Source organism: Dipodomys merriami, unplaced genomic scaffold, assembly GCF_024711535.1.
Source record: "Dipodomys merriami isolate MVZ:Mamm:240054 unplaced genomic scaffold, mDipMer1.0.p SCAF_51, whole genome shotgun sequence".
Lineage (NCBI taxonomy): Eukaryota > Metazoa > Chordata > Mammalia > Rodentia > Heteromyidae > Dipodomys > Dipodomys merriami.
This window is the reverse complement of record NW_027206080.1, coordinates 3,604,842-3,627,518: the sequence shown is the minus strand read 5'-3', so window position 1 is coordinate 3,627,518 and position 22,677 is coordinate 3,604,842. Positions and strand designations below refer to the sequence as shown.

General features: G+C 47.4%; 1 protein-coding gene across 8 annotated transcripts in view; it reads right to left on the bottom strand.

Moving 5' to 3' along the window:
• Sipa1l2 (signal induced proliferation associated 1 like 2) overlaps nucleotides 1-22,677 on the bottom strand; it is a 138,570-nt gene that overhangs the window by 51,557 nt on the left and 64,336 nt on the right. For all 8 annotated transcript variants that reach the window (XM_069998132.1, XM_069998140.1, XM_069998134.1 and 5 more), the window contains exons 2-6: nucleotides 15,507-17,214; nucleotides 5,550-5,683; nucleotides 4,483-4,671; nucleotides 2,440-2,614; nucleotides 1,165-1,268 (exon numbers count right to left, since the gene is read on the bottom strand). In XM_069998132.1, coding sequence (XP_069854233.1) covers nucleotides 1,165-1,268; nucleotides 2,440-2,614; nucleotides 4,483-4,671; nucleotides 5,550-5,683; nucleotides 15,507-16,983 — 2,079 coding nt within the window. In that variant the 5' untranslated portion in view covers nucleotides 16,984-17,214. The remainder of the gene's footprint in view (nucleotides 1-1,164; nucleotides 1,269-2,439; nucleotides 2,615-4,482; nucleotides 4,672-5,549; nucleotides 5,684-15,506; nucleotides 17,215-22,677) is intronic.

Sequence of the window (22,677 nt, the reverse complement as noted above, 5' to 3'; positions counted from 1 at the left end):
CCACAAAACACACAGGTGATCTAGTGGCTGCAATGCAAAACCAGAGATATAGAACCTAGCAACTCTGAAGGCTGTAGGAAAAAAGATAGTAGAAAACATAATAGAAAATCCAAGAAGGACACAGGGTTGAGTGTTAGACAGAACATAATAAAACCCAGTTAGCAATCACCAAAAGATGAAAAGGAACAGAGGAGCTTTCGTTCCCTCTTGTGAAGAATCTGAACAGTTGCGACCCAAGTTCTTACCCCAGTGGTAAGGTAAGATCTGAGGTGCTGCTTACACAGTGATGGGGAGGGGAGGGAGGTGGCTGGTCCCATTTTTTGGAGAGAAAAAAGTGCAAATTTTGACTCTATTCATGGATTCCGTGTGTATGTGTGTGTTAAAAAAAAAGAAACAGGAAAAGAATCTGAAACAACAGGTTTCATTTACTAGAAAGATTAACTGGTCTTGGTGCTTCAGTCCATCAGACGAACAGCTAGGCAGCATCTGGAGATATACTGCCCAGCAGATCTCTGCAGAGCTCAGGCAGCTCCGCTCTCAGTGCCCCTGTGCTCACTGGCAGAGCCCAGGGACTCCACATGAGGTGGGAAGGTGGCTCCTGCCCAGGGGTCCTCAGTCTTGCAGTCTGGACACTCACTGCCTTTCCAGCACTTCTAGCAAGGTTTGAAAAACAACCAGCTCCACCCATTTTTTAAAATCTATACCCCCAAAGTCAGCTAACTGTTCAATGATGTTTTATACATTGTTCAAGTTTTCTTCATTCTTACAGACAGCATTCGAAGGTAATGGTTTCTCTTCTCTAAAAGGGTTAACACATTGAGGTCAATCAACCTAATTGAAACAAAGGAAATCAATCAAGACAGAAGAAAATAGCACTAGCAACTAGAAGTAGTATTTCTGCAAGTCAGTTTTCAGCCACATGAGGAAACCTAGGTCTATCCTTTTTGTAATTAATGAAGCTGACACATTGCTCTTAAGATTCTGTACAGCAAGCAATAGAGGTAAGCCCAGAAATGTGTTTCCTTACAAGAAAGAACAGCAACACTCACACCAAGGCTTAAATATTTGCAATGGATAAGAGAGCAAGAGATGGTCAGTGTAGTCAAGAAAACACTACTGTTGTCTGCAGATTGCGAGTGGGAGTGGGAGGCTGTGAGGACGTACCTGCTGCCTGTTGCTTGGCATGTACGGAAGCAGGGTTGAAACATGGAACATGAGCTCATAGTCTTTGTATGTGGTGTACAGGGAGTGCGTTCCTGTGGAATCAGCTGAAAATAAAGATGACAAAGCAAGTCAGGCAAGTCTGGAATATGAGCTCTGACACAGAAGGTTATAAAAGGTGCTTGAGTTGAGACTATCACACCAAATTGCAAACCAGCAGAGCCTGGACAGGGTCTGTCCTGCATTCCCCACAGTCAGCTTCTAGCAGCTCCCATCCAACATCCTTGCTCTGTCTTCCTCATGAACTTTCAGCTAAGCACGTGGTCTCTGCCACTCCCTTCTGCTCTCCACTCAGGAAGCATTGGTGGAGCTGGCCTGGTGGAGAGCGGCCAGCGGTTTTAGGCACAAGTATCAGAAGGGTGTAGAGCAGCCCACAGTCTGGCAGCACCCTCACATGAGCAGTCAGTTATCTGTAGTCATTTGGGGGCACTAGAACACAGGAATGTGCAACTGGGTTGACTGACTTTGAGAATGAAGATGAAACTATTATTTTAAAAAGTTCTTCCCTTCAAGACGGTAAGTTACTTTTTCATCAGCGACATGCATGAGTGCCCTGCCGCACGTTAACGGACGGCACTCTCACTGAGTCTTCCACATCAGCACACATTAAGAAATGGCGACTCTTGAACTCTGCTCACCATGGAGCTAGTCAGTCATCTTTTGGAAAAGCAGAACAATTCTTGACAAATTCATAATCCATCTAGGTTATGTATGGCAGGACCTCAAGCACTGATACCCCTGGGCGTCCTCTGCATTAGGAGGGTCAGAATTTAGCAGAGTCACTGGATGATGTCATCTCTCAGATCACAGAGATATGAAAAAAGACACTGAAGGAATCTACTAGTTACAAAGAAAAGGCCTGACTTTTTTAGTTCTGAATGTGACACACTTGGGTCTGGAGAATGTGCTCCTGTGCCCAGCATCGGAGACTTATGTCCCATATTGTGTATGTACACATACACATGCACACATAGCGCCCACAATGCAAAAACATGCAGTGCACACAAGTATAAACAGATTTGTGTACATACAGTGTATGCAGTGCACACACATACATAGACAGGTGCACATGCCCCCCCAGAACACATATATACAGAGCAAACACATACATATAGACACATGCACACAGTACATACACACAGATAGCTACACACAGTACACACATACACACATGTATGCAGATATACACAAACATGCACACACACACACAGAGCTCACTTTTATTGTCCAGCTGGGCACGGTACTTGCTGAACCCTTTTAGCCTTACTCTCTGGCCAAGCAGGTCAAGGAACTCGTCAAAGGCTGGTCCAGCAGTCTCGTTGTTGTACATCTCCTCCTCTGTGCTCTGGCCTGCTTTGCAGTAAAGGACTCCAATCTTGTGCTGAAAGCTCAGCTGAAATGGGAAGGAATGTTAAGAGTAGACACACTAACTTTCAGCAAAATTACAAGCATAGAAGTTTAGAACTCTGTTCCCAGAAAAGCAAGTCCGAACTGTTCCCATAAGCATTGTTCCCACACAGGCTGTTACAAACCAGAACCAAACCCACGCCCCACACAGCTGGAGTTGGAGGAGGTAGAAACCCTGTGGAAGAGAATAGTGGCCAGAGCTTCATGGTTTCAGCAAAGGCAGACAGTCCAGTACAAGCATCTCCTTATGCCCACTGTGTACATATTTAATCTAATATGCTACACTAATGGCTGGAAATATCTTCCAAAGTGACTAAGAAGGCCTCAGACTTTAAAAAAAGTTTCCCTTCCCAGGTTCTAGTGCATTTTTCTTCTATAATCTATTTGAACATTCATGAGAATATATAATACTATAAAGAAAAAAAGAAATCAAATCAAGGTCTATAAAGGCAAGAATCCTGTGGAAATTGTGATATATGTCATCTATAAACAGAACAATGTTTTGTTTCTATAAAAGTAACTTTGGTTGTACAATAACAATCATTTCTCACATTTCTTACTAGCTTGTAAAGAAAACATCTGCTAAAGATACAATGTGCCACACAGGGTCTAAGTAGCAGCTGAAGAGTTCCTGCAGTAAGCCCACCTTGGCTGGGGACAGGCTGTGTAGATATGCCATGCTGGGAGGCAGGGGTTCCTCCCCAGGTGAGAGAGAAACCGAATCTCACTTACAGGCTCTCATTTTACAAGGAACAATGACTTCTCACTCATGCAATCAGAGCTCTTCATCTCACTGCAAGTAATCTGAGCCTCAAAGACTGACAGATCCTCAGTCATCACAGCTCCTCAAAGGCATCAATCCATAATGCCACTGTTCATTTTTATCACTCACATATAGCCTCTAATAAAAACCGGCATCTGACTATGGCAGAAAACTAGGGCAAAATGATACTTAAGTTCCATGAGCAGCAACACAATGAGCTCGGTATCTCCCATGACCCAAGAGCACGTCGTGTAAGAGGTGTGTGATGCTCAGTGCCTGCCAGGGTGACCTCCATAAGCCTTTTGTGTCCTAGGTGCTCTGGGGACCATGAAGAAACCTGCCCCTGCTCACAACCTGAGGCAAACAGCTTCCTAAGCTGACTGGTGCCAGGTGTGTAGAGAGCCTGGGCCCCGGGGCTCCATCAACACATTGAAGACAATGGTTCTGACCTGAGTAGACTGTGAGACCATGTGCAGGTCCCATACTTTGTTCCCAGTGTTAATGGCTGTAGCCAAGTATTTTTTCAGTAGTGACCATCATTTCCAAACATACACTAAGTACAAGAAAGCTCCTCCTATGAATTCGTTAGAACCAGTGGTCACTTGTGAATGGCTCAGGAGACACTGCAGGGTCTTTCAGTCACCACTGACACTGGTGACAGTGACCACTGGAATCAGTGATACAGCCACAACACAGCCACAAATGTCCCATAGGATATCCCTAAGGACTAGGTCCTGGTCCGCTGGAGTCTAATTCTCCCATCCTGTGCATAAACTTGCCAGTGTGACCCTGACAAGACCTCAGCAAGAGTAGATGGGAGGGCCAAAGTGAGATCTGTAAACCCCACACAAAGCTGCCATCAGCCTCTGCAAATCATGTGTGAGACATACAGAAGCCATGGTGGAAAAGAAACAAGCCACAACTTGGCAGAAGGCACCCTGACTCTCTAAGCTACAAGTCAGGTGCATTCTGGAAAAACTAGGCCAAAAAAATGCTCAATAAGTGGGCTTAAAAGCAAGACGGATGGGCGTTTCCATACTTGGAGAAGCAAGACACAGGTTCACGCACTCCACCCTTCACACTGCACGCACCCCTTGCTCGTCCAGCTTGAGCAGCTGCTCTGGGACCTTGGGGGAGCTGGAGGCCTGCCGCAGGCACTGGATGCTCAGCTCCGGGATGACGAACTCCAGCACCTCCTTGAGGGGGAGGCCCCGCGCAGTGCCATGCCGGGCCGTGGAGGGCACTGCATCCTCCAAGATGGCTCCTCGCAGGGTGGTCAGCTGCAGGCAAACAGCAGACTTGGTTAGGGCCTGTTCTTGGCTGCCTACATGGGGAGCAATTAATTGTTTGCTTCCTAAGTGGGTGAATTTCAGCCACCTGTGGCTACTAGCACCAGACAGCATGAGTCTATAACTTGAACTGGCTCACTCTGAAAGAGGGCTCATCTCATCTATGCACACCCAGCATCAAGCCCAGGCCACAGGAAGCTCTGCACATACCAGGGTACACACCTGTGTCTCAGCATAGGGTCATATGTGCTTATTTGCTCAGGCGACCTGCAGGACACCTGGGAAAGCTCTTGTTCTCTCTGTTCTGGAAGCAGTTGACCAAAACAGAAAATATGCCAGATATGGTGGGCTGCAGGAACAAACCCACAGTGCTGACGAGATTCAACAGGCTGAAAGAACAAAACCCATCGTAGATGGGATCTAATTCTTCCTGCCACACTGTACCATCTGTGGAATAATCTCACTTCTCATGCATAGCAAGACCAGCCAGCGTTATGCACTGCCCAACTGGGAGACTCACTAGTCAGACATGGGCCCGGTCCCAAGCTTTTGGACTCCATATTAGGTCTACAACCGATTTCAAGCTGACGTGAACTGTGTCTCCTGTGCTTCAGCCCAGGCCTTTCTGTTTTTGTCATGTTACTCTTCCTGACAGGAAAGGTGGCAGCTTTCTATGACAGGTCATGGAACTTCCCATGACAGGTTTGCAAATCCTTCACTTGGAATAAAATTCTTCAGCCACTTTCCAATGACCTTCAGTGTTTGATAATTAACATTAACTAATAAACACAATGCCAATGCCCCCTAATAGAAGTTTTAGTGGTATTCAGAGTTCTACCAGGACAGTCAAAATGGAGACATTCTGTTACCTCGCTGGTCCTGAAAGCCACCCTGTAGTTGAATTGGGGTCCTTCCTTCTCCTTGGCCTCTTCCACCTTCTCCCTCCGGATGCTGACTGCCACGGGGCCTAGGTTTTCATCTATTCCAAAGTAGTTCTGGTGTTCTATAATGTGAAAGAACAGAGGCATCAGACAAGGGAGAGAGCAATGAAGAGCAGTGTGGATGCCTCCAGTCGGTGGTCTCTGGAAAGGGCCAAGGCTCACACGCTCCCCTCTCCCACAGGTAGTTTTGTTTCCAGTTCAGATGTGCTTTTCTGCCTCACTTCACCTCCCCCCAGCCCACCCTACTCTTGTCCTGCTTTCCCAGCGGGGGGAGGTGGGGGTTCTACCAAAACGATGTGCCACTTGGCTCTTCCGAGAATAGCACCCTGGGAAAGGGGGCTGCCATCCTGGCTAGCTGTTCAGAAGGAACCAGCATCTTCCCCCTGGGTCTTCAGGGAGGGCTCCAGAGGTTGCCTCGTTAGCCACAGGAGCCACTGGGACTGAAGGCCAATGCAATCTTGGCCATCAGAGCAGGGGCAAAGGTGACACCCTCACATTGTATCTCTAGAATGGCCACAGCAAAATCAGCAGCAGGAGGCACAGAGGGCTAGAATGCTGAGGTTGAATTATACCTACCAATCCAGTGACTCCCCAACGAGGCTATGGGCCATCTTTTCTTTCTCATAAACCACTGGTCCTCGACAGAGATCTGGACTCATGCAGTCCCGCAGAGGGGATGCTGGGGTGTGCTGGTCACCACGCGCTGGATCCCACAGGACTCACTTTGGCCTCTGCCTCACCTATGCAGTAACTATATGCAAGGACTTTTGGCAGTAGGGACACGAGAACCTTCCTGAAAGCATCTCTGCTCATGACGCTAATCTGGGCAGAGCCCTTACAGTGATGGAAACCCCTGCTCTGTGGGCAACCCTGGGACCACCACACACCTTTCCTGCCAGTGTGCTCACTAGAGTTGTCAAATGCTTCACTGCAACCTCCAAACTTTGTTTCCTTAGAAATGGCCCAAAGAGCATTGTAGATGCAGTCCCACCATGCAAGACAGGGAGCAATTACCTACACGTCCACCAATGCAGCTTAGATACCTTCCTGCTTGGAGCAGCCCTGACATTGCTGGTCCCTGCCTCTGGCAGCAGAGTTGCAGACACACCCTCAGACACACACCGCTCCTTCACCTCTTGGTGAACAGTTCAGGGCAGAGTCGTAGCATGGACTTTCACCCTATGTGCGTGCAAAACACGCCAGTTGTCCATTTTCAATGTCAGAGTATAGGTGGGGTGACTTGCCTCACTCTTGGCTCTTAGCTACAAGGAAACATGATGTAGGGCACATTCTGAGCTTGAAGAAAACCCATACGCTCTCTGAGGGCTTTTAGCTATGCTCACATTTCTTTCTTGACACTTTTTTACAGGGGCAGAAGAGTTTCTGAGATAGTAAGGTGAGGGAGTGTCATGACACTCAGAGAAAACAACGCAAGCCCATGCACATGCATTCCTCAGGTGCTGAAAGGCAAACACTGCCTTACTGCCTGGATACCAGGTGAGATCGATACCTTATTCTTCCTCTCAGCTGGCCAGGGCTGCAGCAGCAGGGGGGCTGTGATAGGCTGAAAGGTGAATTACTGACTGAGTTAATGGTTCTTAAGTGATAAATACCTCCCTCAGGTATGGTATGTGTTGATGGCAGGCAAGGTAAGTGTTAACAGACCTAACTCTTGTGAAACTAAACACCCAACACAGGTCTAAGAGCTGAGCCAGGAATAGGCATTTGTGAGCTTAATCAACAGCTACAAAATACTCAGAAAACAGCAGCTTCTAACAGCATCATTTTATCATTTCCTGAAGCTGGCATCAATGATGGCATTACACAGGACCCTATAGAACACATCTTTAACTCAATGCCAAGACAGTTTAGAACTTTCCTAGTCTCAGTTCACTCTCCAGACAAGAGCTTCTGCCTTTTCTGTCACTGCCCAATCCCCTGAGGAAACGGCTCCTGAGGTACCTGGACACACAGCCAGGGGCCAGGCGTGTACTTCCTCCTTAGAACACACCTCCAGCCACAGCAGCTCCACATTACGTGACTTGATGGGCTCTGCACAATTTACCTAAAGAGCTTCAAGATTGCTGGAGTGAGAAATAACTGACTCCCCCTCCCCATACACCTGACTCCTCACATCTTAGTGCACCCCTCCCCGCAAACTATGCCACGGTGGGTGTGATGCAGGGACAGAAAACAGGTCTGTCATCACCCAGGCTGGTGGAGGGGAGGGCGGGGACAGTGGAATGAGAGGGACTCTGGAGGGTGCGAGGGCTGGGCGACATCATTACTGAGGGGTAGTGCCAGGCTGGATTCTCAGAGCCACACACTGTGAAGGGCAAGCTCTGCTGTACGTCAAGTGCACTTTCATTCTGACAAGCAGGGAGGAGAGAGCACAGAAAGAGCAGGTGGGCCCTGAGGTTGGAAGGGGTCTTCCAAAACTAAATCGTGACCTTTCTGGCCACAGAGACCATCACTAAGGATGACTCCATTCCGGGGAGACCTCACCTGCTGCCCAGGTCATCACTGTTTCTCACACCCCACTTCCAAAAATCACCACTTAATCTCATTCCACAAATTTTCTTCATAGCAGTGCTTTGGTCAAGGCCAGTAGAACTCTGTGCTCATAAGTCAACTTCTACCTTCCAGCCTGGACCCTGCTGTCCCATGCTGGAGCCAGACTGTGGACTGCTCCTCCTTGCTGGCCCTGAACCTCCATCATCCTCCTGGATCCTGACACTGAGGGTGCTCCGCCTTGCTGGCCTTGACCTCCTCCTCCATCCTCCTGGATCCTGACACTGAGGGCTACTCCTCCTTGCTGACCCTGACCTCTTCCATCTTGGGAAGTCTCCTTTGCTAGTCATGTTAGTGGCACTTAGCAGGAGGAGAAAGAACACATGCTTTTGATTCACACAATGAACTAGCAGGCCAACCCCACTGACGTCACAGTAAATACCTACAATTCTAAGATGCCTGCTTTTGGCTTTGAATGTGGGCTTGGCTCCAACATCCATTAACTGTGGTTTAGTTTCCTTAATCTCAGTATTGAGCCTAAACTAAAATACATTCACACCAGCACTGTCACCATTGGCCTGGAAAAGCAAGCAGGTTCCTGCCAGAAAAGCTAAATCAAAACAAAAATAGAGAGTGCATGAGAAAGATACTGTGAGCATTTTGCTTCTGAGCTCAAAAGTCCAATGTGGTTCCAAGTTAGTCCAAAGATGACTTTCACATTTATTTATTTATTTATTTGTTTATTTGTTTATTTGTTTATTTATTTATTTATTTATTTATGAGGATCTAACTGTGGAAGAAAAATTGCAAAAAAATATGTATGAAGTAGAAACTAGTTTCAGTAACATTAGTGGAGGATTTTTACTTTTAATGGCTTTGAGTTCAAGGCCAGTTTTCATGGGTATCTACAATATTTTACTAAATAACTGTCATCAGTCATTATACTTAAAAAGCAGAGAGCTCTAATTTGTGTATTACCCATTACCAAAAATAATAAGCAACTGGTGAAAGTTAGGTTTGCCCTTCAAGTCTTCCTCTCTGATCATGTCTAGCCGTGGCTTTCTTCCATGCCTGTCTCTGGACACGACCTACTTCTGAATGCAAGCGAGAGGGGAGTTTCCTGCTGTCCAGACGTTATGCAGGAGACACTGCTGTGCAGGATGCTCAGCTTTTATGCCTTCTTATTCTTGGCCAGTGGAACTTGCCATGCCTTTTGGTTCCAACCAGGAATGCATGAGAAAGCCTGTGTATGTTTCTAAAGAGATTAAAATCTTCTCAATAAGGAACAATGCTGTCTAGCTCCTATATAGGAGCCCACGAAGACACAGAAACCATGCCCCTTTCCAAGTCTGCAGAGAGGACAAACTCTTTCAAAGTATACATACATTCCTTTTACAAAAGATCTTATGTTTTAATCTGACCCAGGAAGGTCCCACCACCCTAAATAGAAGACAGAGCAGACCCTGGGAGCCAAGTGCATCCCCCCCTACCACCCAATAGCCTGGTCTTATTTCTGAGCTGATGATTTCCATAAAATTGCTTTGAGGGTGAAGCAAATGAAATTGTTCTCTGGTAGAACAGAAGCTGTGAAGAGACTGTTGAGAAGCTGAATGAAATTCCACATATCGTGTGAATACCACAGGACAAGATTAAAAAAAAATGCTTAACAAGACTGCAGTGTGGGAAATGAGATTCAATGCCTCTCTGTGGTACATTCTGGCTGCTCACTGAAGAAGAAACAAAACAAAGAAACAATCTGAAGTACAAAGAGGGAAAGCAGGTGGCAGGTACCTGGGGACACTGGCCCAAGGCTGGCTCTAGTCTCTGAAGTGTACAAAGGAAATGTATTTGGCAGGGACAGCACTCTGCACCCCAGGATGAGGGGTGAAAGGTCAGGCAGCTCTACCATGTCATTAGCAACAGTGCTACAGCACATCTGCAAGGGCAGCAAAGCTGCCTGCTCAGAATCATCCTCTAGCCTCTGCCTCATAAAGAGCAGAGGCAACTTATGGGTGTTTTCTTGCAGTGGGTCAGACGTTACCAAACTGACAACTTAGGGGACCACAGTTTTTCTAAAGCAAGCAATGCAGGGAAGAAAATACAGCTGGCAGAGAGGGACCAGCCTACCCTGAACCCGAGGATGGTATTTTCAAAGGTATGACATGAAGGAAAACAAGATGACACCACAAGGCCTCCTTTACTAATCTGTAATTCAGGCAGCATGTGCTCGAAGGTGGAAGGGAACTTGGAGTGTGAAAGGATGTGGGAGGTGAGGACTTGGGTGAGGGGCAGCTGGTCAGCTTTTCAGTCACTTTTCAGGTGCAAGTGAATTAACACAAGGAAGGGTTAGCTAAGCTCCCTGTCCTGAGACTTCCAAGACCCTCATTTCCAACTTCCTGTGCTGGAGCAGGACAAGCCCGTGAGTTGACCTACACAGAAAACATGCTCCATTCCTCTTCTTGGAGCACAACAGGACACTGGCTCCTCTTCCTCCACAACAGAGCCACGGCCTGCTGGGGTAAAGGGTCAGTATGATGGCATGGCAGCTGCCCTTGGGGGGGTGGGTCCCACATGCTACAGGAGGTGCCTAGTGTCCCCCTGCTCATTACACCTTACAGGCCACCCCCCCAGAACAGTGGCAGCAATGTCCCCTAGTGGTGGGTTCTGGGTGCAGCTGGGAAGGCCATCCCTGAGGAGCTCCAAGGACTCAATGAGACCTCTGTTTGTGGCAGCCATTCAGGCCAGGGAGAAAGGCTGAGCACAGAGTTCACTATGTCCTTGGGGGAGGAGGGATGGGGGAGGGGGGAGATTTTTCCCTTAGAATAGCGCCATTGTTAGATAGTGCTCTTCTCATCTGTATTAACTTAATAGTGTCCAAAACCCTATTAATTTTTGCCAATGACTGTATAAAACAAGAAGAAAAAGCACCAGGCATGAAATTCAAAGCAAAGGCAGCCATGGGACACTAGCAGTGGGCTCATCTGTCATGCAGAGGCAGACTCTGTCTGCACCTCTGTGTTAGTGGTGAATATGAGCAGAATGCAGTGCAGGGCTTCACCAGATGCCTTCCTTGGCCTCAGATACATGGCCTCTCTGCCTCGTTCCTAACCTCTTAGCCACTGAAGCCCAATGCTGCCCTTTGGATGCTGCACCTCGGCGTAGACCAGGCTGTTTTTCTAGAAAGAAATGTCCTATATTCTTTTGTAAGAAATCCTTAAATGATGTTTTAAGCCCATTTTGGGGGTGCTTTCTGGGGCATTCTAGGGCACCAGGAAGTTCAAGGATTTGTCCTAAACGTGAGTGGAATGTGAATCTAGGTATGTCCTACCTTGTCCCCAACCAGAGGCCTCTGATGACAAGAGTGAGCCTCCAAGGTTGCTGTAGTGGATATTTCCACTGAATGGCAAAAGGACTTCCTGGCCACAACATTTAAGTTGGCGAGGGGACTGTTACACACATTTTATGGAACTCTTTTAACTTTACTGGATTATCTAGCAAACATGTCTATTGTGCTCCAGTTCATATCTAATGAAAAGTCTAACACTGGAGTAAGGGGTATGCAAAGAGCTGGGTAAGAGCAGTTGCTAGAAATAAAAAAAACAGATGCAAAATTCAGACAGGAGGCTGTAGAAAGAGCCCCTGGCCGACAAAGATACCATGACAGACACACTCTAGTACCAATGACATGGTGGATAGGTCTGCAAATCCCAAGGCTGGCATTTGGGCAGAAAGGCTGCTGGGGTGACCAGTCTCATATGCTACACTATGACCTGGCATGGCTCTCGTAGGAACCCCATTTTACTTAGAAGTAGCTAGACATTCTTCTTTCTGAAAAATTCCCGCAAAAAAAAAAAAATCCCAAGGTGCTCCTACTCCAAAGGATTTATGACACTAAACAGCAAGGAAAGATCAGCGTCCCCGATGGCACATGGGTGTGTAAGAAAAAAATTCCCAGAGGAAGGGCGGAGCCACACATACCAGGATCCTAGGGCACTAGGCAGCAGGGACAGAAAACATCAGGGTCAAACTAAATTTCCACCCACATCTCAAGCTCCCTCCTCACCTCTTCAACTATTCGTGATTCTTTCCTTGCATCTGTCAGAAAACCCCCATGCATGGTTAGCAGGAAGGCTGAATTCAGGGTTGGGCAACACTGCCTTACATCTCACAGCCCCTCATCAGGTCTTAGGGAAGGGCAAGGGGGAACATCTTTGAGTAAGTAAGTTCTAAACCTCACCATCCACATCCTCAATCAAGGCTAAGAACGAGACTCGGAGGGAACCCTGGGGCTTCTGGCCCAGCGGGATTTGAACAAAGTGAGGATAACTAAGCAGCAGGTACCTGCTGGACTGGTGTGGGGCCCAGCACAGGGCAGCTCCTATCCATGGTACTTCGAAGTGCCTGGTCTGTTCAGGAGAGGAGAGCCAAGGAGAAATGACACAGACTCCCTGGTTAGTGCCAGCCAGCAGAGGGATGCTACTGTGCACCAGTTGCGCCTGCCTCTGTTAACACCCCCAAACAAGTTGTATCACTGGAGGCTGGATGAGCGTCACTGCTAGTCTATGGTGGCAGGCACTCCTTGATGATCCATTTACAGGGCCATTAAAAGGCCTTTCAGGGACTGTGTTACAAACACACCTTTTTATATAACTGACTAGTAAAGAGCTGCTTTATAAAGCTTGTACTTTAAAGTTTTCCCAATGACTGGGAGCCAAGTTTCACACAGAACACAGAACAGAAAGAGACTGCTCCAGCAGGTGTCCCGAGATCCTCAAAAGCTTCCACAGAGAAGGACTTGGAAGAGAGAAGAGAAACAGGTGCAAAGACACTATTTGCAGAGTGGCACCTGGGCCATTCAGTGCCTGCCTTTTTTCAAACAATGTTCCCATGGCTGGTGAGGCACTTGTACACCATGGCAAGTCCAGTCACTGGGCTGGGGCTGAGCCAACATCCAGAAACTCAGTGCCCCAGGCCACTGCCCTGGTCCCTAACGCTCTACAGAAGGACCGTCAGTGGCAACAAATGCACCTTCAAGTCACAAAGGCCTCAGGCAAAGGAAAGGCAGGGTATGTCCAGAGCTGCAGTGGCATGGAAGGCAGGGCTGGCCTGGTCCTCTCCTGCTACCCCGGAACTCTGAGTCCTTCTCCAACACTCAACCCAGAATGCTGAAGATGAGGTGAGCTTGGGGGAACGCCGTACCCTGGTGCTGGAGGCTTTATACTCAGCCCTGCCTCTGCTAAGCACTACACCAGAGCTGGAGCTGATGCCTGCCCCCCACCTCCCCATGTCTACATTCACCATGCATCCCTGTGGGCATCCATACAGATTCTTCCATGGTGCTTACTGATTTTGTATACTCAATCTGACCAGTCCAATTATTTCATTTCCAATGCCCGCAAAATCCTAAGTGGCAAATCAGAAAAGCCAGGGGAAATAAGTCACCTGCAGAGAAGTTTTCAAAACTATAGGGAAGTGACAGATGAGAATTCCAGACTGTACCAGAAACCACCTCCTAGAGAAGACCTCAGGCCCTGACAACCCCACTGGTGGTAACTTGGGGCAGGTGGCATCGTCCCCTCCATCACAGACACCTCTGATGCATGCAGTCTGGGTGGGACACTAACACTAAGCATGTGCAAAACAAAGGAACATAAGTAACCTTTATATTCTGGTACTTTAAAGGATGAACCAAAAACTATATAAAACTCAGCCAGCCAGAATACTCACTAGAGGATTTTAGTGTGTAATAAATCTAAGAGACTTTGTTTCATGGCTAGCGGTGGAAGCCAAGTCCATCCATGTAAGCAATCTTAATGAAGAAGCCTATTCCTCTACTGTGAGCAGCCCAGAGCATGTCTGATAAGGCTGCCCTGGATGGCCGCAGCCCTTGAGAGGGTCCCAGTCAGCTCACAGTACGGACTGAAACACAAGCCAAACTTCCTGGATGGCAGTACTTAAAGACCCAACTCCTAGAGGGACAGGGATGTACACCCCAAGCCAGGGCAGTGGCTGGGGGCAGAGAGTGGTGGGGAGGGAAGAGGGCACCACTGGGAACTAAGACCTGCTGACAAAGTTGGTTCAGCCACCATGCCACGGGACTAGAGAGCCAGGAAACGGAAACCCTGCCACAGGACTGGAGACCCAGGGAACGGAAAACGTGGCAGGAGACAGGAGAGCCAGGAAATGGAAAACCCTGCCATGAGACTGGAGAGCCAGGAAACAAGAACAGTAAGTACAGTCCTGGTGGGGGCAGGCGCTTACTGGGCTTTACTGCTGTCCAGTATCATAATGCCCTGACTTACATGACTCCCTGGTGTCATATGAGTGGTGGGCAGAACCTGGATTCATGCCAAAACAGAGAAAAGGGAATTAATAATTGACATTAATCTGGCCAATGACTTCCTTCATGTGTGCAGTCCATAGGCAAAGGTAATGAGGCGGCTTTGTGGTGGCAGTAAGTCTATGGGCAACCTAAGTGGACACAGTGACCTCCTGAAGTCCTGGCCACTCCACACCAGACCAGAACTGCAGGCGAGCACTCAGAGATAGGAGGGCAGGGCAGTTCACCACTAAGGGGCAGGAGGAGGGGCCTGACATGTGGTGCTGTCCTGACATGTGGTGCTACCCTGACATGTGGTGCTGTCAGGTTGTCTCTAGGGGTGGGAAATGGGGTGGAGGATAGAATTAAACCCAGAGGAAAACTTGGAAAGTAAGCTGCACCTAAAGGAAGGGACCAAGGCACCAAGACAACAGTGAAACACTACGTATGATTAGTATATGTTCCTGACCAATGTGGAATCCATTTTTCTGCAGGTCTCAGATACAGAATGACTTTTGCAGAATAAACAACTACATAGATCTAAAGGCTGACTTGAAGACTGTACTCTTCAGAGCCTGAAGAAAGAAACTACAGCAAATTATTTTATGTAGGACTGAAGAACTATGAAATAACACTAAACAATTAGGTGTACCTTCACATGTAATCCAATTTACAAACCACAAAGAAATGGTGTTTGCCTATTATAGCAATTCATATATTCTTTCAGCCAGGATTTGGCATATTTAGCTTGTGAAGTGGTGAGGCTAAGATCAACTCAGAGATTACTGAGAGGAACAACCAGCAAAGCAGGGACAGAGCCAATCAGGGAGGCTTAGCAGAAGGGGCAGAAGTCTAAATTTGTGATGCCCACAAATTAGCAGACATATACAGACAAGAGATAGGCAGAAAGAGACAAGAGACACATTTCCACAAACAAGGTACAGGTTTGTAACAAACAGCAGTAAGGGTAAGTAATGTGACCAACCAGGCCTGAGAACTTGCTCCAACACCGTGAAGGTACAAGGGCCTGAGGAGGCCGCGGTGGCCAGGCTCACCTTTCCCATAGAAGAATTTGCGGTAGTAGTAAGCCCCCAGGTCGATGTGCTCTATTATGTAGCGCTTGACCTTCTCCCTGTGAACCGGCTGGCTTTCTCTGGGCACCTCCAGCACTGAGACGCCTGCATTGGTGCAGTGGGAACTGAGGGAGGACTCGAAGGAGCAGCTCTCGCCAGCGCTGAAGGAGGCAGAGTTGGCCCGGGAGAGCGCGATGCGCCGGTCACCCTCCCCACCAGTCTCATTGCGGAAGTAAGGGCAGCTCAGGACCAGCTCATTGCTCTTGCCATCACCCTCATCGGCGTCCAGGTTCTCCTTCGAGTTGAGATCTTCCTTGCTGCCCAGAGGGGACTCGCAGCCACCCGCTGGGCCGGCAGCCACTGGGGTCTGCGATGCAGCAGAAGCCCCTGTGGTGATGTTCTTCCTCTTCCCCATGCTGGCCCTGGTGGCCATGGCTTCATTGATGTTGAACAGGATGCTTTGGACATCGTAGTGTGCGAAGCAGCGCTGACAACTCCAAGGGCGAACCCCCCGCTCCAGACGGCCCTCCTCCAGGTCAGATGTGAACCTGAAGGTCTCATGCTCACTTTTAACAGTCCGCAGCTTTCGGAAGAGCGATGTCTCCACTGACTCCGATTTTAATCTGCGTTTGAAAGGTTTGTCCCTATCCCTCCCCATCAGGAGGGCACTATCCATGTAGTCCAGTCCTGAGATGCGGACCAACTCTCCCCTAGCAATCTGCGCTGCAGCATGGAGGCTGGGGGAGATGGCAGGGTTGCAGGGGAAGAACTCAGGGAATCCGAAGGGGCTTACTGTTTTGGGGTCGTAATTCTCCACCCGATACCCTCGGAGCATAGCGAAAAAGTTCTCTCCTGACAGGCCCTGCCTGTCGATGGATGATGTGCTCCCATATTCCCTGTGCAGGGCGGCCCCTGTGTTGGGGTTCACTGCACGCTGGTCCAGCACATCCTCAGCATCAATGTCACTAATGGTGACATCACTGTTGCTTCTCTGCCGGATGGGGTGGAGTCCTCTCTGGGAAGAATGGACAAAGAGGTCTCCAATGGTGTACTTGGCCTCCACCAAGTCCAGATCTAGCTGCTCCTCATGCTGGGCATCTCCCTGGTCATTCTGCCCGTTCTGCAGCATGGAGGTGACGCTCTCATAGCTGGACTGGGACCGGTTTTCCCACAGTGTCTTGCAGGACAGATCCTTGGAGCAGTCCTTTTTGGGAGGCCATTCGGACACTCTGGCCCTCACGCCCATCTTGGGCACAGCTGGAGTACCATTGGCCGGACCACCCCCCTCACTGGGACTGGAAATATTTAAGGATGTAGCAGGTCCGATGTTGCCATTAATGGCTTTAAATTTTCGAGCAAAATAATCATCTGACTGCATGATTCCAGGAGTGTCCTTGAGCTTGGTGGAGGTTCTGCCACGTTTGTGCTTCTCTGTTTGCAACTGTCTTGGGTCACTCATGTCCACAAAGGCAAAAAGTCATTTCACCAGAAAGACTGGTACAAAACTAGTTCCAGTGTCACTCACAGCATAGAATAAGCACACAGAGTGCTGTGGTCTACAGTGCAGAGCCAACCGCAGACGCGGCAACCACAGATGCAACCTCTCCAAAGTCACGGCACTGCTCACTCATCCCCACAACTCATCCTCTGTTCTTTTCCTTGAGACATCTGGTTAGGAATACTTCCTTACCTGAGTGAAAAGACATGAAACAGTTAATAAAACCATTAACAATGCTACAGTTCAAGGTGGATGTTTTACAGTCTGTGTTGTGTTCTCGGCTTCCCCAAGCTAGCAGGAAGCTTCCTGTCTCTGCCGCACCAGTCACCACATTGGAGCTCGGGTCTTCCTCTGTGCAGGGCTGGCTACAGCTCACATGTGGAACCAAGCAACATTGCAAGACTGTCTCCAACTCCATCTACCTCTGAGCCTGGCACTCTTGACCCCATCCCCTCTGAGCCCAGCAGACTTCCTCCATAGCCATGGAGCACTCGCGTCTTACCACAGCTGAACACTGATCATTGTCCCACAAAAGCTCCCAGTAGCAATGAGCTTTGACCTTCAGCTGTGTGCCAATAGTAACCTTACATAGCCATGCTACAAGGGTGACATGAGTACAGTGTGCAGTGTGCTACAGTTACACTTCCAAAGTAGTGCAAGTGTCCCACAGCAGAGAAACAACGCCAAGCATCAGCAATGTTCACAACCATGCTGGACCTCACAGACCTCTGAGGGAGGTAAGGCTCTCAAGGACTTGGTGGCTGGAAGAGCAGCTTTCTATCTGACTATGCCACAAGTTACTCATCAATGATATGTGTTATAATTAACTAAAGGCACCAGAGATAAAAAAAACGGGTAGCTGATGAGAAACATGACCTGATTGATCTCAACTCCTCAGCTGCGAATGTTCCTTTCATCTCAGTAGTCTTAGATTAAAAACATATTTCCCCAGCTCATGACAGGCTGAATATCTTATTCACTGACCTATGAATAACCCATTGCCCTTCACCTTCCCAACCCTGTACTAAGGCTTGAACTCAGTGCCTTGTACTTGCCTTCTTGCTCATGGCTAGTGCTCTACCACTTAAGTCACATCTCCAGTCCAGCTTTTTACTGGTTAACTGGAGTTACAGTCCCATAGACTTTTTCCATTTTCTTTTTTTCTTTTTGCCTTGCCTGGTTTTGAACCATGGTCCTACAGATTGCAGCCTCTTAAGGAGCTAGACGTACAGGCATGAGTCATTGGTTCCCTGTCCAACTTCTTCTGCCAAGGAGGATGGTGAAAAAGGATAATAAGGCCCATCTTCTATACTCTTCAACCATACAGGATTCAAACACAATGAAAAATGCTAAAATCCAACCAGTCACAGGACACTTTCCTACTCCAGAGGTAAGGGGCTACAACTGGACATCTCCTGGAAGAGCAGAGATTCCCTACAACGTCAATCACTCCCCTCCCTATTACTACCTATCCTTGTAGACAGAGTACACTGCTGACTGAGGGTAGTCTCACAACTGAGGAAACACGGTCGTCATGATGAGGCACACACAGGAGGGTAAGATAATCAGATGCAGGGATGGACCAGAAACCCTTGCTCACTCAGACTGCAGGTGAGTGATGGCACTTACCCATTCTGCTTAGGGTTATTATGTTTCAAAGGACCTATGAATTACAGTTATTTCCTATACAATTTATTGTATTCTCAAATCTGTCCCAGGATACTGAGAAAGTAACAGAGGCTCTTCCCTCATCTACTAAAATGTAGTTGATTCACTGTGGGGTTGGGTGGGAGGGAGTGGCTTCTATTGAATTTATTGGTTCTTGTCTATGGCCATACCACCCTGAACACGTCCGATCTCGTCTGAATTTATTGGTTCTAGAGATAATTGCCACTTATGGAACAACAACAAAAGTTTAAACTTAAAATTACCTCCAACAGTCAGAACAGAGCTACAGGAATTCTCAAAAGGCATCAACATTACACAGCACTAATTTGTAGATATTCTTTTTGTTTCGGTCAGTCGTGGGGCCTGAACTTTGGGCCTGGGCACTGTCCCTGCACTCTTCAGCTCAAGGCTAGTGTTCTACCACTTGAGCCACAGCTCCACTTCCAGCTTTTTCTGCTTATGTGGCGCTGAGGAATCAAACCCAGGGCCTCATGCATGCGAGGCAAGAATTCTACCACTAAGCCATCTTCCCAGCCCTAATTTGTAGATATTCTATGTATATAATCTGGTCCTAACTAGCACCTAGTTCAACCTTCAGAACTGTGTATTTGATGGAAATATAAGCAGGAATTCAGTGCTCACTACTAAGAAATTATAAAGAGAATAATTAAATGTACCAAAGAAAACCAGAAATTAGTGGTTTAAAAAGTATAATGGATCTACTTTTAAAATAATTGTGCCTGTAATTTTAGCTACTCTGGAAGCTGAGATCTGAGAATCACAGTTCAAATGCCAGCCTGGGCAAGAAAATCTGTGAGTCTCTTATCTCTGATTTTATGATTAACCCCAAAAGGCCAGAAGTGGAGCTGTGGCTCAAGGGGTAGAGTGCTAGCCATGAGTACACAAGCAATTACCCAGGCCCTGAGTTTAAGCCTCAGGACAGACACACTGACACTCACACCGACACCAACACAGACACACAGAAACAGACAGACACAGCAGACACAGACACACAGACACACACACGGAGATATGCCTTTCTCAAACCCACAACAAGTGAACTAGTTAGAATAATATACAGGTTTAAAAATGGGATAGATGATATGAGCATATATGAAAAAGACATTAAAATAAATATAGCAGAAACAACTGTCTATACAGTGGCAAGCTTGAAAACTCAGAGGAAACTAGTAATTACCCAGAAAATGAAAATTCCCCAAACTGACCCAGAGAATGAAAAATCTGAATAGCTTCATTACCAATGAAGTAAACAAATACAACCAATTTCTAATGACGAACGATCTAACATACAAGAAATGTCAAGAGCCACCTTAATGGTGCTCTGAAACTCCTTACTCTCCCATTCATGAAATAAATGTTATCTAAAAACCTTAGGGCAGGCCCTGCCTGCCTATCTTTTCCACGTGGAGGCAAGGGGAGGATGAGGACAGAAGCACAGTGAGGAGACTGTCTCTGTCCTCCCCCACCCCCCCCTCCCCATCCCAGCCTCCGGTTCCCTTCCTCCACTCCCCTTCAAAGCTGAGCACGTAAGCCTCGCCATAATCAAGGGGAAGCTTTGAATCCACACCACATACTCACAGACCTGCCCCTCACAAAGAAGATAAATTTCTTAGGGGTTTCAGACTTTTACTTGGAAATTAACCTTCTAAATTTTCATGTCTCTGTGCTTTATAGCTTTGCTACTACTTACCAGTTAATATTAAAAGTACAATATTCCACATATTGATTCCGTATCTCTCTTTAAAAAAGGAAAGCACACCAATATGCAGATAAAATCAAGGATTATTTTAAAACATAAAACTTAAAAATAGATTAAAAATAGGTAAATTTGTGCTGAATTTTAATTAGGTTTGCTAGCAACTATAGCAAATCTGCATGAAATGCTTTCCCAAAGAAATCTGTAAATCATCTACTGTACTTTTAACACATTTGGGAAGGAGAGCATCGGCTCTGGTGGAAAGCTATGGATTTTTTTGGTCTTCTTCTAATGGTGTCCTAACTCAGGCTGGCACAGAAGCAGGCCATGCAGCCTGTTCTCCTCAGAGGCTCCCTGGTTCTGGATGAAGGAACCACTGAGTGAGGGCACTCCAGTTCTGGCTGTCATAGAGAAAGGTATATCCACAGGATCAGGTGCCTGGGGGACCCCAGCTTCACATCTCTGAGACACTTACCTTTCCCCGGACCCCGTCCCTCTTTCGTGGGACGGACGAAGACCCAACAAAAAACAAGTTGGTTTGCTGAAGTAGTAAGAATATTAAAAATAAAACAAATTGCAGGGCATGGACAAGCCCAGTGGAGTCAGTGAAGGACTGTGAGGTACAGTGAGTTGCAGTGAGGCGACTGTCTCACCAGCACCAGGCGCATCCCATGCTGTGGACTCCCCAGACCCAACCCCTGCAGCATGGGAGTGGAGGAAACAGTTTTACCTAAGAACAACCCCACACCAACAGGGATTACTAGAAGGGTGCTGAAGAATTGTCTCTCCCTCTCATGAAAGGATTTTTAATGTCAAGGGCACTGTCCCCAGTAGTTTTCAATTTTTCTTGCTGTTTTCAATTTCTGTGGCTTTTCTTCCCCAGTAAAAATGAACATGTGACAGGCCCTTGGTGAGCACTTAACAAATAAGCTGTGTGGCTTCGTGAGGAGTACATGACTGCAATGAGGAGCTGGGATGGAAGGGCCCAACAACAGAAGGGAGTCGAGTGAGAGCTTGAGGGAAGGGTTGGTCTGCAGGCTGATGGTCCCGTTAGTCATGTGCAAAGGGACAGGGAAGCAATGGAGAACACATGATATTTAAGCATAATTGTCCTCAAATGGATTAGAACTGACAAAATGCGCCGGGCACCAGTGGCTCACACCTGTAATCCTAGCTAGCTACTCAGGAGGCTGAGATCTAAGGATCATGGTTCAAAGCCAGCCTGGACAGGAAAGTCCATGAGACTCTTATCTCCAATAAACCACTCAGAAAATCAGAAGTGACACTGTGGCTCAGGTGGTAGAATGCTGGCCTTGAGCTGAAGAGCTGAAGGACAGCGCCCAGGCCCAGAGTTCAGGCCCCACGACAGACCAAAAAAAAAAAAACAACAACAACAAAAAAAGAAATGACAAAATGCCCACCTTATAAGTCTCATTCAAGGAAAAACTGGTTAGAATTACATAGGACATTCATAACCCAAGTGAACTAGTGTGAAAAACTGGTTAGAATTACCTAACACATTCATAACCCAAGTGAACTAGTATGAAAAACTGGTTAGAATTATGTAACACATTCATAACCTGAGTGAACTAGTGAATGCGTGTCACAACCATACCCCACAGATCCCAATCCCAACATGTCAGAGTACAAGGAAGCAGCGAATGACCCATTTGTCCCCTCGGGAGACAAGGGGTGGCCACATTGGGGTCCAATTGCCTAAGCCACAGCTAATTGCATTGGGCTTGACTTTTGGCGAAGTTCACTATGACTAAGGAGCTATAATCAGCCCACGAATCTTCATTCACACTGAACAGACCACTGACAGTGAGGCAGGAGGCCAGGGGGCAGTGTGACACATGGGCTGTCACTAAACAGTAACGGAAGCTCGGCAGTAAAATGATTGGGTATGTTTGTGGTAGAACTGGCCTGGAGATTTAGTCCTCAGACATTGAATACTATAGAATGTCTGTAACATAAGGATCAACCTTGGTAGTCATGTGTATTCAGGTGCCACTGCCTGGATCAGAAAACAGAACAGCTGAGTGTTTAAATAGACAAAGATAGTCATGGAGTAGTAGAAAGAGACACAGGAAGAGCACTGGGTTATTAGCTGCTTCCCACAGTGAACAGTGTCTTCAGCAGTATGGCCCTGGGTTCCAGGTGAATCAGAACAAGCAGTTCACTTCAATCCAACTTAAGCTGAAGAACTTGCATATGATGAAATGAGCAATGCAAGAAAAAAAGTTCTGTTATATACCATCTACTGTGGG